The 13,100-nt window shown below is 39.8% G+C and overlaps 1 protein-coding gene across 1 annotated transcript in view; it reads left to right on the forward strand.

Moving 5' to 3' along the window:
• PTPN14 (protein tyrosine phosphatase non-receptor type 14) overlaps positions 1 to 13,100 on the forward strand; it is a 181,773-nt gene that overhangs the window by 122,517 nt on the left and 46,156 nt on the right. Inside the window, exons 6-10 of the mRNA XM_073338920.2 lie at positions 2,450 to 2,520; positions 2,999 to 3,086; positions 6,860 to 6,948; positions 9,485 to 9,572; positions 10,299 to 10,381. Of these exons, the coding sequence (XP_073195021.1) occupies positions 2,450 to 2,520; positions 2,999 to 3,086; positions 6,860 to 6,948; positions 9,485 to 9,572; positions 10,299 to 10,381 (419 nt within the window). The remainder of the gene's footprint in view (positions 1 to 2,449; positions 2,521 to 2,998; positions 3,087 to 6,859; positions 6,949 to 9,484; positions 9,573 to 10,298; positions 10,382 to 13,100) is intronic.

Genomic DNA, 13,100 nt, shown 5'->3' on the forward strand with positions numbered 1-13,100 from the left:
ATATTTACTTGAACAAAGTATAAAGTTATACAGCATTTAACATATTCCTGATGGGAGTCTGTGGGCAGTATTGCAATAAAAACAGTAAATAATAATGGGATGTGAGGTCTGGCTCATATAACAAATGCAGACTTACAGAGCAAATCATGCAGTCCTTACTAAAGAAAAATTCCCACCAATATGGATCAGCCTCTTGCCTGAATAACAGGTGAATCAGGACTTCAGGGTTTGGCTCACAGTAAGTGTTCAGTAAAAGTTATTAAAATCTAAATCTGAAACTATCGAATCTTTCAGATATTTAATGAACTATTTTATGTCCATTGATAAATTCTGCAGAGAAATGTAAAATTGCTGCCATAAGACAGAATGAGGTAAGATACCAGCTACTTTGACACCATAGCAATAAGCAATTGATGGGAGAATGAATAACTTTAACGAGCTCAACCTTCATAAAATTTCAACGATCAGGCTCTGTTCTTGACGTTCTTTCTGAGTTGAAATTAAATGTGTAGGGGTTGTAAAGCTATAGGTGTTTTCATCAGATAGCAAGAGTGGCTGAGAAATGGCAATTGAATGTCAGTCATTGTGTGCTGGGAATTCAGAAGTATCTGAGAGAAAACTGCAAGTGGAGGGGGAAAATAACGAGCCTACGTAAGTGTAAGAAGCCATATGTTGTGTATGCCGTGGCAGATGGCGTTTAACTTCCACTGAGCAACATATGTAGAGTGACTAGCAGAATTCTTGTTTTCATGAGGCCTTTTTTTTCTCATTTATTACTAGCTATTTTGGTGTTACTCCATGAGGGGTATTTTTTATCATATTGTGGGTAACAGCCTGGGGCAAGATTATGGCTGCACTGTGGACAGAGAGATGTGCAGTGCATCTACCACTGTGTGCCCACATTTCAAAAGACTGCACTCCTACTGAGCTTTTTCAATACACTGCAATTAGTTTTCTGTCAATAGAAAAAATAAAGATGGGTCTCAAAGTTTGGATGAACTTCTCCCTAGTTTGAGGGAGTTTGAATCCAGTGTTCTGGATTGATACCTTCTTTTTCCATTCCTGCCCTCTGTTGTTGTTTAGGCTAGGTTGTTTGACTTCTGCTTTGCACCTGCCATCACGCTGTCTCTTACCTACCTTTTATGTTGCTAATACTACTATTGTATTATTATGTGTTAGTTGTATTACCATAGTGCCTAGGAGCCTAGTCATGGGCCAGGGCCCCACTGTTCTAGGTGCTGCACAAGCATAGACATCCTCCAACGGCTGAAGAGGGGTATTGTTGCTGCCACTTCCAGCCGAAGCAGTTAGCCCTTGGAGCATGTTGTCCTCCAGCATTGAGTCACCTATTCTACTGCGTCCTTTCCCCGGGCAGGGTTAGGTAACATAAAGGTAACCCCCGCCCCCATACCAGTGCTGTAACCGCTGCCAACTGTTGTAGACCTCCCCAGTGCTAGAGCAGCGGTGAGGAGATTTGTGCAGCTCTTAGGAGTAGATGAGGTCTCAAAGTGGAACATTGATTTGCTGAAAAATACATTATTGCAGTGTGCTGGTGAATGGGGGAGGGGCAGCTGCATTTGGACTGTTTGATCTTGTGAGGCTACATTATGTGTCAAATGGCATTTCTTCAGTGAAAAGAACAAAGATATGTACCTAGAACACCCCACAGGTGTGTAGCTGTGTACAGGCACGTACCATGTCATTTTTCATTAGCGTGATACCACTTTGACATTTTTCTGTGGCAGAAACAAATATTGCAGGGAGGCTCCATTGAGCAAGAAACAGGCAGTTTAGCCACATACAATACACACAGCCTTGAGGCCTATTTTTTTATATAAATATAATCACTTTGAGGTTTTGCTAGGTAACTTTTTAATTTTCCTTTCTTTTTTTTTTTTTTTGGCTTTGATTTTATGACCAAACTTCCTTTGTCCTGCCTCAATTGATTTCAGAATTATTCCTCCCATATACACACTAGCACATTTACAAAATGTACAACAATTTCCTCATCAACTGTGTGTTGAGAACACAAGGCAAACTCTACTATGCACTTAAAGGAAGAGCAAAGCTTTTGATCCTCCTTTTTTGAAACAGTTACTAAAAGAAAAGAGTTGGGTCTTTCTGTTCTGTATTTGGGAAGAAATTTCTAGCCCCCTTTTTGTTTTGAATTAACAATCTTCTTAAAATTTCCAATCCCCCCACCCCCCCGCCCCGCCAAGTTTTCCCTGAAGCTCTGGTACCTTGCCCTCAGAAAATTTTTGGTAATAACAAACAAATCTAGATTTCCATTGCAATCAGTATTAGGTATCTTCATTGTCCTGCAAGCTTAAAGACATGTGGCAACCCTAAAACATACACCATCACAATGTGTCTGTTCTGTGTTTTGCTTTGTTTCTTTCCTGATTAGTATCCCTCAAGAAACAGAGTGTTCTTGTTTGTATTCTTATAGGACTGGACTCAAGATGAAGCAGTCCTGGAAGATCTGACTCAAAAGGTAGCTCAGGAACATAAAACTCATAGGTGAGTCCCAAAATGTTAAGATACAGGTCTGTTCTGTTTTCACTGGCAGTAGGAAACTGGTACATATGGCTATTCTTCTGCTACTTTAAGTTGGGTTTTTATTTAGTCTGTACAGAAAGTTTAATCAGCTTCTCACAAAATTTTACAAATATAAAATAGCCCTGGTTGCCAACCTGTTTTAGACATTGGAGTAGAAAGTGCCTCTTTGTCATATTGGTTGCTCCTCTCTAGATTTGGACTGTGCTTTCTACGTCCTACTAATGACAATATAGAGAATGAACTAAAATGTCTGTCTCCTCTTGATAATATAAGTAATGATCTGTTTTTTAATTATATTGTACATTTTCTTCAGAATCTCAGTAGTATCTAAAGTGAGTCAATCTAGATTATTCTGGCTCTGCCATTTTTTGGCTAGAACCTTTAATATGACTTGTTACACTGAACAATTTCTTGCTGTCTTATGTTGTTTTAATTGTAGTGGCGTACCAGCAGCAGAAGCTGAACTTATGTACATCAGTGAAGTGGAACGTCTGGAAGGGTTTGGACAGGAAAGCTTCCCTGTGAGGGTATGGGGCTCTAGTTACTATTATTTACATAGCCTTCTTACAACCCCCATCCAAAAAAAAAAAAAAGAGACAATAGAGGGGTATATGGTGATGTGTGTGTATAACTCATGTTATTGTAAGCAATATGTGTACATCCAAATGAAGAATGAACCCTTTCATGTACCAGAAGAGAGAGAGAGAGGAAGTGTTTTCTAACAGAGCAAGGATTCAAGATCTGGACATCTTGGGCCTGGTTGTTCTCTATCTAGCACCTTGAGTACCTGTCCTATATACCTGTGCAAAGTCAGTGTAAAACATTGCCAGATTGGAATGGTAGTGCTTTAGATCCGTTTTGCACAGGGGTAAACGACTATATCAGGAGCACAGCAATGGAGAATCAGGGCCCTGATTTTATTCCAGCACTGCCATTGATTTTCTGAGTTACTGTTGTTAAAAGTCACTTAACTGCTGTATCTCAGTTTCCCCATTTGTGAAATGAATATAACAACTCTTGTTCACTTCACGGGAGAGTTGTGAGACTTTATTAGCTAAGGTAGGATGTTTAGATGTGGTTTGTATGACCGTACTAGCTTCTGTCAGCTGAACAGAAGCAAGGTAACGTTAGGCTAACAACTGTTGTTGTTTTTTTTTCAGGGTTCTTAAATATATTATTGTCCTTTTTATGTTGCATTCCCTTGAATTTTTAATTAGTTTTCCTTGTCTTAATGCCCCACGCTGCCATCTGCAACCTGGTTAAGTTTGAACAGCACATGTCACTATGGTCCACTGGGTGGCTAAAAAATTGAAGAACACTTTTAGCCTGTTCTGCAAGTGCAAACTCTCCTTCTGTGGTTATTTGTTAGAAATACTGGACTGCTCAACAGTTCTCCTTGTCCCTGACCCCAGGCACTTCCTAGTAAAAGTGTTTTTCTGCCTCTCCTGCTACTGAGATTAAAAAATAAGAGAACCCTGAAGTTAGCCTGAAGGGACAAAAAAAACCAAACAGACTGGCTGATTGTACTTTGGATCTTGTGATGGCCTCTATTGAAGTTAATGGCTTTTTCACTGGAAGGCAGAAATTATGTGGTCTTCTGATGTCAAATCTTTATGCATCTAAAAGAAATGAAAGCTTTGTTCTGGGATTAATTCCCATTAAAACTCTAGACTCTGGCAACTTGTTTCTTTAACAGAATTTCTCATTCTGCCTTGTTGTTGTTGTTGGTTGCTGGGTGAAGCACCAATTGCATGTTCATACAGTGCAAGACGCAGAAAAAAACCACCACCCACCCAGGAGAGCTGGCAGGATAGATGTATGGACAAACATAGTGTATTGAGAGACCCTGGAGAAAGTTCTCTTTTGGAGATGGGCATTTGAGAGCTGATTCCTTTTTTCCTTCCTTTCTTCCTTCCTTCCCCACCTTTTAAAAAAAAAATTAAAATAAAATCTTCACTATCTCTTTGCTTAGCTTAGCTCTTCCCATGATTAAGCGGAGAACGTCCAAACCACAGCAGATTTGGAGTATAATTTGAAGAATTCTGGTGTGTGCAGCATTGGGAATCTGCATGTACAGGGCTTGAAAAATGTACCAGACATCTACTTACTGGGGGATTAACCCTTGCTAGCTAGAAATAAATACAAAATGCATGTGTGGGGCACACTACCAGCGAATCTTTGGGACAAATCTAGACGTGTGTTCATCCACAGAGCCTGAGAAGGTAGCTAGGATTTTGAACAGGGTGTTGTCTTGGACACTGCCAATGGTATTCATCTTTTTGTATTACCCTGTTGGTAGTAGGCATCTGATAAATTTGAAGCTCACCACTCTCCAGAAGCTGGAAGGGTTACAGGATTCCCTCTTTTCTCAAAACAGCAGTCAGTGAAGAGAGATAGGTTAGAGAGGTCCACCCTCTATCTCTTTTCCAACATGTCCTGAATGGTGTGAGGATGCTGGGGAACCGAAGGGAGTCTCCTCTATTCCTTCCCCTTCAATCTGTTTTGGTCCCTCTGGCCCATATACTGTGTGTGTCTCAGCCATGCCTGCCTCAGCTGCAGCTCATAGAATTCTCCCATAGCAGCAGCAGAGTGATGGTGTCACTGTGGCCCACCCAGCACTGAAAGTCATCTTAATTTCATGTTCTGAAGCTTTGCAAACCAGTAAGCAGCAGCTGAAGCACTTGGACTACCTGCCTACAGACTCAGGAAGACAACACTGCATCACTTCACATTTGGCTCATGTTGGATTTATCTCTTGGCAATCATAAGAGCTATAGACATATTTATTTTTGTAAAATCTTCAGAAATGTGATGGCGTAAGCACCAGCCCTCTCCAGGGAAAGCTTTCCACTTGGCACTAGCAAGTGAATTTTTTCAGGTTTTGTATATGGGATGTCCCTGTTTGGCTATTGTATGCCATTCTGGACCATGTTAAATAAGAAGCACAAAGTGCCTATTCTGTACAAAATAGGAAAAACAAAAATGTTACTTTGTATTTCAAAGAACTGAATTAATGTTATCTTCAATAAATGAAGGTAATATTACTTATTGTAAAACTAATTCTTGATACACCTCTACCCCAATATAACGCGACCCGATATAACACGAATTCGGATAGAACGCGGTAAAGCAGCACTCTGGGGGGTGGGATGTGTGCTCTGGCGGATCAGCGCGTCAGCGTGTCTGGCTCCGATAGGCTGCTCTGAGCAGCATGTTAAGGGTGCTGGGCCGGGGCCGAGGGGTTGGATAAGGGGCAGAGGGGTTGGGTAGGGGGTGGGGTCCTGTGGGTGATTAGGGATGGGGGGGGTCTCTGGAGGGGGTGGTCAGGGGACAAGGAGCAGGGGGGCTTAGATAGGGAGTGGGGTCTTGGGAGGGCTGGTTAGGGGTGCGGGGTCTCTCGAGGGAGTAGTCAGGGGACAAGGAGGGGGACAAAGAGCAGGGGTGAGTACTGCATACACCGTGTTAGTTCTAACAAAAATGATTTGCTGACTATTAATAACGGAAATGCTCGAGGCCAAAGCAAGTTCGATATAACGCAGTTTCACCTATAACGCGGTAAGACTTTTTTTTTGCTCCCGAGGACCGCGTTATATCGGGATAGAGCTGTATTTATACAGTGGTTTACATCTTAGAAGCACTGTATAAATAGTCCTGTAAGGTAGGTAAGTATTATTTCTTTTAGAGAAGGGCAAATTGAGTCACAGAGGACCAGAGTTGCAAATACAGATCTCCTGTTTTGCATCCGCAGATAACAGGAATAATTCTTTTGGGATGCAATTTATCATTTAAATGTATGAGTACCAGATTGCATCCACAGATCAGATACTTAGACATCTAAGCTACCTAAATTGTGTCCCCGGGTATTTGCACCTATCAAAATGGAGGCCCATTTAAAACCAGTCTGAAAATCTGGCTCCAAAAGGTCAAGTGAATGGTCCAAATCCATATAGTATGAATTAAAATGCAGGAATTTCAGACTCTGTCTAGTGTTTATTCCACTAGAGCACACTAATTTCCCTTGTATTGCTCCATACAGTAATCCTTTTTAGCCACATGGCTTATATTCATATGACATTTATTTGAATTACCGTGTAAATACCTTGTAAATAAGAAGCAATTGCTCTGCAGATTGTGGAGGTTTTTGGTTAGTTAATGTACAGACAGACTCTGAATGCCTGATGTGCTGTACATCTTAGGGGATGATTTTGATTTAAACATTTTATTGTAGTTCCATGGGCGTTCTTCATGTAAAACCAGTTTTTGTATTAATTAACTAAATGTTTATGTGGTTTTTGTGCAGGACAATCATGGAAATGATATGCATCTTGGCATTTTCTTCATGGGAATCTTCATAAAAAATAGAATTGGAAGGCCAGCAGTGATATACAGGTACCATCAAGAGACATCTGCTTTTAATGTGAATTCCTTTTACAGGAAGCTGTGCTTTTTTTCCAGTGACTTCAGCATCAAGTGTGGCTTCAGTGGATCTGTTTCTGTGAGTAAAGGAGTACTGACATGAGTAAGGATTTTCAGGATTGGCCTCTTGGCCATAAAAGTCTATGCAGTAAAGGATAGTCTGTGATAGATGTCTGTGAATGGGGTTGATGTCTAGAGAGACAAGGCTATCATGTACACTTGAATTGCTTATGCGATTTTGATGCCTTTTCTCCTCTTGCCTTTCTAGGGTCAGTTTATGCTTAAATCATTTATTTTCTTGCACCTGAAAGCAAATACGTTAGACTTCAGTGGGGACTGCTAGCTGTGTATGCTTCCATAGGTCTGGAACTAGGGATGGTGGGGGTGCTGCAGCACCCTCTGGCTTGAAGTGGTTTCCACTATATCCAGGGTTTCCAGTTTGATTCAATGGCTCTCAGCACCCCCACTATGCAAATTGTTCCAGCACCCCAAAATCAGGTCACTTATATGGATAAAGGAGCTGAATTTTAGGCTCATTTTTTAAATTCTTGACCATTGTCTTTTCTTTATGTGTGTGGCACTATGTTCATTTATGGAGCTATCTAAATAATAATGTGACAACAATCCATGAGAAACTAGGCTGAAATTAACTCATTTGGCATAGGACACTCAGCAGCCTACAGATAAAGAGTTTCTGAGATCAGAAGCTGGTAAAGTGATATCTGAATTTAAATTTGGCCCTTGTTTTTCTCATTGTGGGATTACCCAGTGTTGCTAATGCAAAATTTGAGCGTCTGGCCAAAGGATTGTTTTATTAATTCCAATTGTTTAAATTTTGTTTATCTTTTTGTTATTCTATCCAAAAAAACCCCAACTTTATTGCTCTATCAAAAAAAATGTAGCAAAAAGCTTTGAGTCAAATCCTTGCCTCTTTGAAGACAGCGGCAAAACTCCCATTGATTTCAGTGGAGCCAGGATTTCATCCGCCGTCCCTTTTTTTAATTGTTTCTGTGGTCTCATGGATTATTTTTGTTTATTTCATTGTTATCTTAGAATGATAAACCACAATCTGTGATATTTGTTTCTGACCAGTGCTCTTGGTGTATGAATGTTTGTACAGCACTCATAGTAAAACAGATGTTTTAAGGAGTCATACTGTAGTTTTTGGCCAGTGGTTGGAGCTTTTTTTCAAAGACCTTAACATTTATTTTAAAGGGCTTAGATTATTTTTTCCAACATCATCAAGATTCCCATCTTTTTTTGCATTTTTCATGTATCTTTCATTTTTGAATGTGTAGATTTATGAAGAAATCAGAGTAGATTTCTTTTAAATTGTGCCATTCCCAAGATTTCTTGAAAATGTAGGTTGCAAAAGTGAGATACCTCTCAGATTATTTTTTTTTAAAGGTATAGATGTCCTCAGAAAATGCTTGCTTGTTCTGTTTCAGCATGCATTCCCATGCATGTAATGACAGGATGTATCCAAGTACATTTTCCAGAAGAGCAAATCATTTCTATCCCAAAAGTTTTCATGTGATGGACATAAATGACACCAATTAGTTGTAAAAAGGTCATAATACTGATCTTAATCAACCTGACAGTCACTGGAGGAAAGAATAAGTTAACACATGGCCAAAAAAAAATTAGGAGCATAAAACACAAAATAGTAACATGGTATCTTTTGTTTGTATAAAAACAGTAATGGGTAAGGGCTTATCTACACAAACAATTAATTTGGGGCAAACTGGTGTGTGCATGTACCCTGGACTAGCCTGCTGTGAACTAACTGTCTATGTGGGCCCTGCTGATATTCATTAAAAATTCGTTAGTGCACTTTAGTCTCATTTCAAAAACGACTAGATCAAAGCACATTAACAAACTCTAGCGGTTTAGTGTAAACCCCTACCTATGCTGACAGGAGGGATTTTCCTGTCAGTGTAGGTAATCCACCTCCCCAAGAGGCAGTAGCTAGGTCGATGGGAAGAATTCTTCTGGCAACCTCTTGCTGTCTACACAGGGACTTATGTTGGTTTAACTACACTGCTCAGGGTATGGATTTTTCATGCCCCAACCAAGGTAGTTAAAGTGACCTAATTTTCTGGTATAGACTATGCGTCAATCTAGGAAATTTGGAAACAGTTTTGAAAAAAAAATCCAACAAGAACTGTACATATTTCCCTGCCAGCTAGTCACAGTCAAATCGTAATTAAATTGTGACACAATGCAGTTCAGTTTACAATTAAGCATTCATATATTTCCAATTATATCTTTTATTGTAACCCTTAACATTGCTGTTTTTGAAGAATAAATGTTTTACTCTAAATTCTGCAGTGTTTCTGGGTGGCTTTTTCTTTAATCACAGCATGTGATTTTTTGCTGGCTGTGTTTCTTCATCAAACAGCATTTCTCACATAAAATGAACCTGCACGTTAACTATTACATTCCTAACATGTTGGTGAAATGTTTGACTGTGTGTCTTGGCAAAGTCAGCAGCATTTCTTTTCCACAGGTGGAATGATATTGGGAATATAGTACATAACAAGTCTTCAATCATCGTGGAGTTGATCAACAAAGACGAAACCGTGCTCTTTCACACAGTAAGCAAAGTACCTCAACAGTATCAACAGAAAAACTTTTCAGTATATCAGAAAGACTGAACTTCAAGTCCCAATATCTGAATAGAGCTGTGACCTCACTCCCCTGCATTTGGAGGGTGGCAATCACAAATTCAGTTGGTCACCTGCTCACCCTTTCCAACATTTCCATCACTTGTATTTGGAGGGTGAACTCCAATTTATTTTTTACTTTACAATGTACATAATACCTTCTAGACAGCCTGAAATCCACTCTGTTGGGAGCTCTGTGGACATGACTGCCTTTTGGATGAAATGTCCATGGCCCCTCACCACACCATGCTCTCATAGCTGCAGCTGCCTGAGCAATGGTGGAGCCTGTATACGTGCTCTCTGGAGCTCTAGGAGGGACTGTGCAGTGCTCTGAGAAAACTGCAACTCCCCATAATCCCCAACACAGGCCAGTGTGTAAATTACACAGCCTGGCTCTAACCATTCTTTTTGTTTTTTCACTGTCATTAGCAGCAAAGTGGCAGCGTGTAAAGACATGCTGATGCGTTTCAGTGGTCCAGGGTTTGAGGGCACTGCAGATGTTCTTGGCAGCTGACTTTGTGTGTGGCATCCCTTAAAAGGCATTATTGCTGTTGAATTTTTTAGAACGCGCTTTCGGTTGCTGAAATCAGTTCATTGTAATAGCAGCAGAGTGAATAATCAGACGGCTTTTCCAATTTTTCTTCTTGTGTTTTAAAGGATGATATTGAAAATGCAAAATATATTTCACGGCTGTTTGCTGCAAGGCATAAGTTTTACAAACAGAATAAAATCTGCACAGAGTGAGTATGCATATTTCCGATTTCTTTTTCAGTACACTGCATTGGAAGTGCTCTGATTTTTGGCTTGTCTGTCATTTAAAAAAAAAAATTGTGCAATTACTCTTTACCCTCTCCCCTTTTTACTAAGATATAGCAAAGGAATAATTCCTGTACCATATGAGGCCTATGTATCACTATATGCCGCTTAAGTCTATTTTGAGCCCTTAGTAATGCACAGGCCTTGAGCTTGCCCTCTGCACAAGGGTGGATTTCACCCTAATGAAAGAGGAATGGGTGGAGCTTAGGTTGTACCGTGTAGGGACAAAGGCCAGTTTATTAGCTGCAAATATCTTTCAACATGTATCCACCTACTGGAGTGGAGAGCTGTGATTTTAGAGTTTGACATTTTTAGAATAATGCTAGGTTATAGAGCAATGCCATGCACTGAGAGAATTCCCTGTAAAGTATCCAACACATTGATTAGTTAACTATAAAACTGCGAAGAAGCTCCCATCATCACCACAGTTCTGTTTACCCAGATGGACATCCATCTGTTCTGTTGGGTGTTGTCATCTGTTGGAAAATGGAAGGCCAAAATAATGGAAGGAAAGACTAGAAGGTGTGGGGGGGAGTGTGTGCGCACATACGCGAGCAAAAAATAAATTTTCAAATGGGGTAAGTTAGTGGAGGGCTGATGAAGGGAATTCTAAATATAACCACTGCCTTATCACCCAAAGAAGAAGCTTGTAGTTGATCAGATTTCAAATGCTATCTACTATTCTTGGGAGTTAGACATGTTTCCAATATTTTATTTATTTCTTGGTAGAAATATGTTTGCACTTTCATAATCCAACATTGTGGATTTAATTTTGTTTTGAACTGTGTGATGTATTTGGTCACAGAAATCCCCTTTGGAACTGCCACCTGATGTGCTGGGACTACCTCTGAGCCCATTTTCCCTGCCAGCTTGGGACTTCAGTACCTTGCCGGGTTGTGCCAGACACTCTAGCCTGTTACAGACACAGACCCAGGACTGAACCACGTCCCACAGAAGCTGCAGGCTTAACTGAAAACAACTTAAGAAGTGTTCCCAGTTCCCAATGGGATCCAAACCCCAAATAAATCCATTTTACTCTGTATAAAGCTTATACATGGTAAACTCATAAATTGTTCGCCCTCTAACACAGAGAGAGAGATGCACAGCTGTTTGCTCCCCCAGGAATTGCTTGCTTGCTCTGGGTTAATTAATAAGTAAAAAGTGATTTTATTAAATATAAAAAGTAGGATTTAAGTGGTTCCAAGTAATAACAGACAGAACAAAGTAAATTACCAAGCAAAGTAAAATAATATACGCAAGTCTAAGCCTAATACAGTAAGAAACTAAATGCAGGTAAATCTCACTCTTAGAGATGTTCCATTAAGCTTCTTTTACAGACTAGACTTCCTCTTAATCTGGGTCCAGCAAACACTCACACCCCTGTAGTTATTGTCCTTTGTTCCAGTTTCTTTCAGGCATCTCTTTGGGGTGGAGAGGCTATCTTCTGAGACAGCTGAAGACAAAATGGAGGGATTTCCAGGGGCTTATATAGTCTCTCTCTTGTGGGTGGAAACCCCTCTCTTCCCCTGTGTAGAATTACAGCTACAAGATGGAGCTTTGGAGTCACATGGGCAAGTCGCATGTTCATGCATGACTCAGTTCTCTACAGGCTGAGCCATTGCTCAGATGTTAGCCTGAATGTTCCCAGGAATGCTCAGATGTGAATTGACATCTATCAAGATCCATTGTTAGCCAAGTACTTCCATTTACTTGAATAACCCTTTCACACTATGTTGACCAAATCTGCCTTAGGTTCTTTCTACAGCAAACACTTTAAATAGAAGCATAGAGCCAACTCTCATGACTTCAGATATAAAAATGATAAATGTAGTAGAACATAACCTTTGCAAAGATGTGTTACATGGGATATCTAGCATAAAACATATTCCAGTTATGTTATATTTACACTTATAAGCATATTTCTATAGAGCATTATGGGGTACAACATCACACACAGTTTGAGGAGCAAGTTCAAAGGGAAGCTTCTGATTCTCTCCTCTAGAAAAACAAAAAGCAATGTGATGGCTAAAAGGTTAAAAAAAACTTTGAGCGGATCCTGGAGAGGAGCATATTTCTACTTTGAAACTATATACCAGGGTCAACACAGAAGATTCTCCTATTACAGTAAAGGCTGTTTAAATTCAGACTGCATAAGCAGTGGCGTTTGCTCAAGTTATTTATCCCTTGACATTGAGGGGTAGGTTCTCGGATACCATAAGTCCAGTATAGAGAGACACTTCAGATATATAACATCTAAAAACACTTGCATTTTTCTATTCTCAGATAAAAATAAGTAGCAAATGAAGTTGCTGAGAGAAATAAATAGAACTAAAATACAGTTACTAAGTTAACTGGTTTTGTCCTTGCACCACCATTTGTGTTAGAGTTACATGTATTGATAGCAAGCAACATATTGCAGTGTGTTTTCTGACTGAACACTTTTCCCAACTTCTGTGTTAAAATGACTCTGTTGTTGTTTGTATTTCCTCTGTGTGCATTTCCTCTAATCGCACATAACATCATTCACCAGATCAGAAATTCTAAGAGGAGAAATTCCACCTTTCCTCTCTACACGTAAGAACTATATTTCTGACTCCTCAAAGTTTTTTTCTTTCCCCCTTCCTTTTTAAAGTATTCCCACTA

The sequence above is a fragment of the Lepidochelys kempii genome, chromosome 3 (assembly GCF_965140285.1).
Source record: "Lepidochelys kempii isolate rLepKem1 chromosome 3, rLepKem1.hap1, whole genome shotgun sequence".
NCBI lineage: Eukaryota > Metazoa > Chordata > Testudines > Cheloniidae > Lepidochelys > Lepidochelys kempii.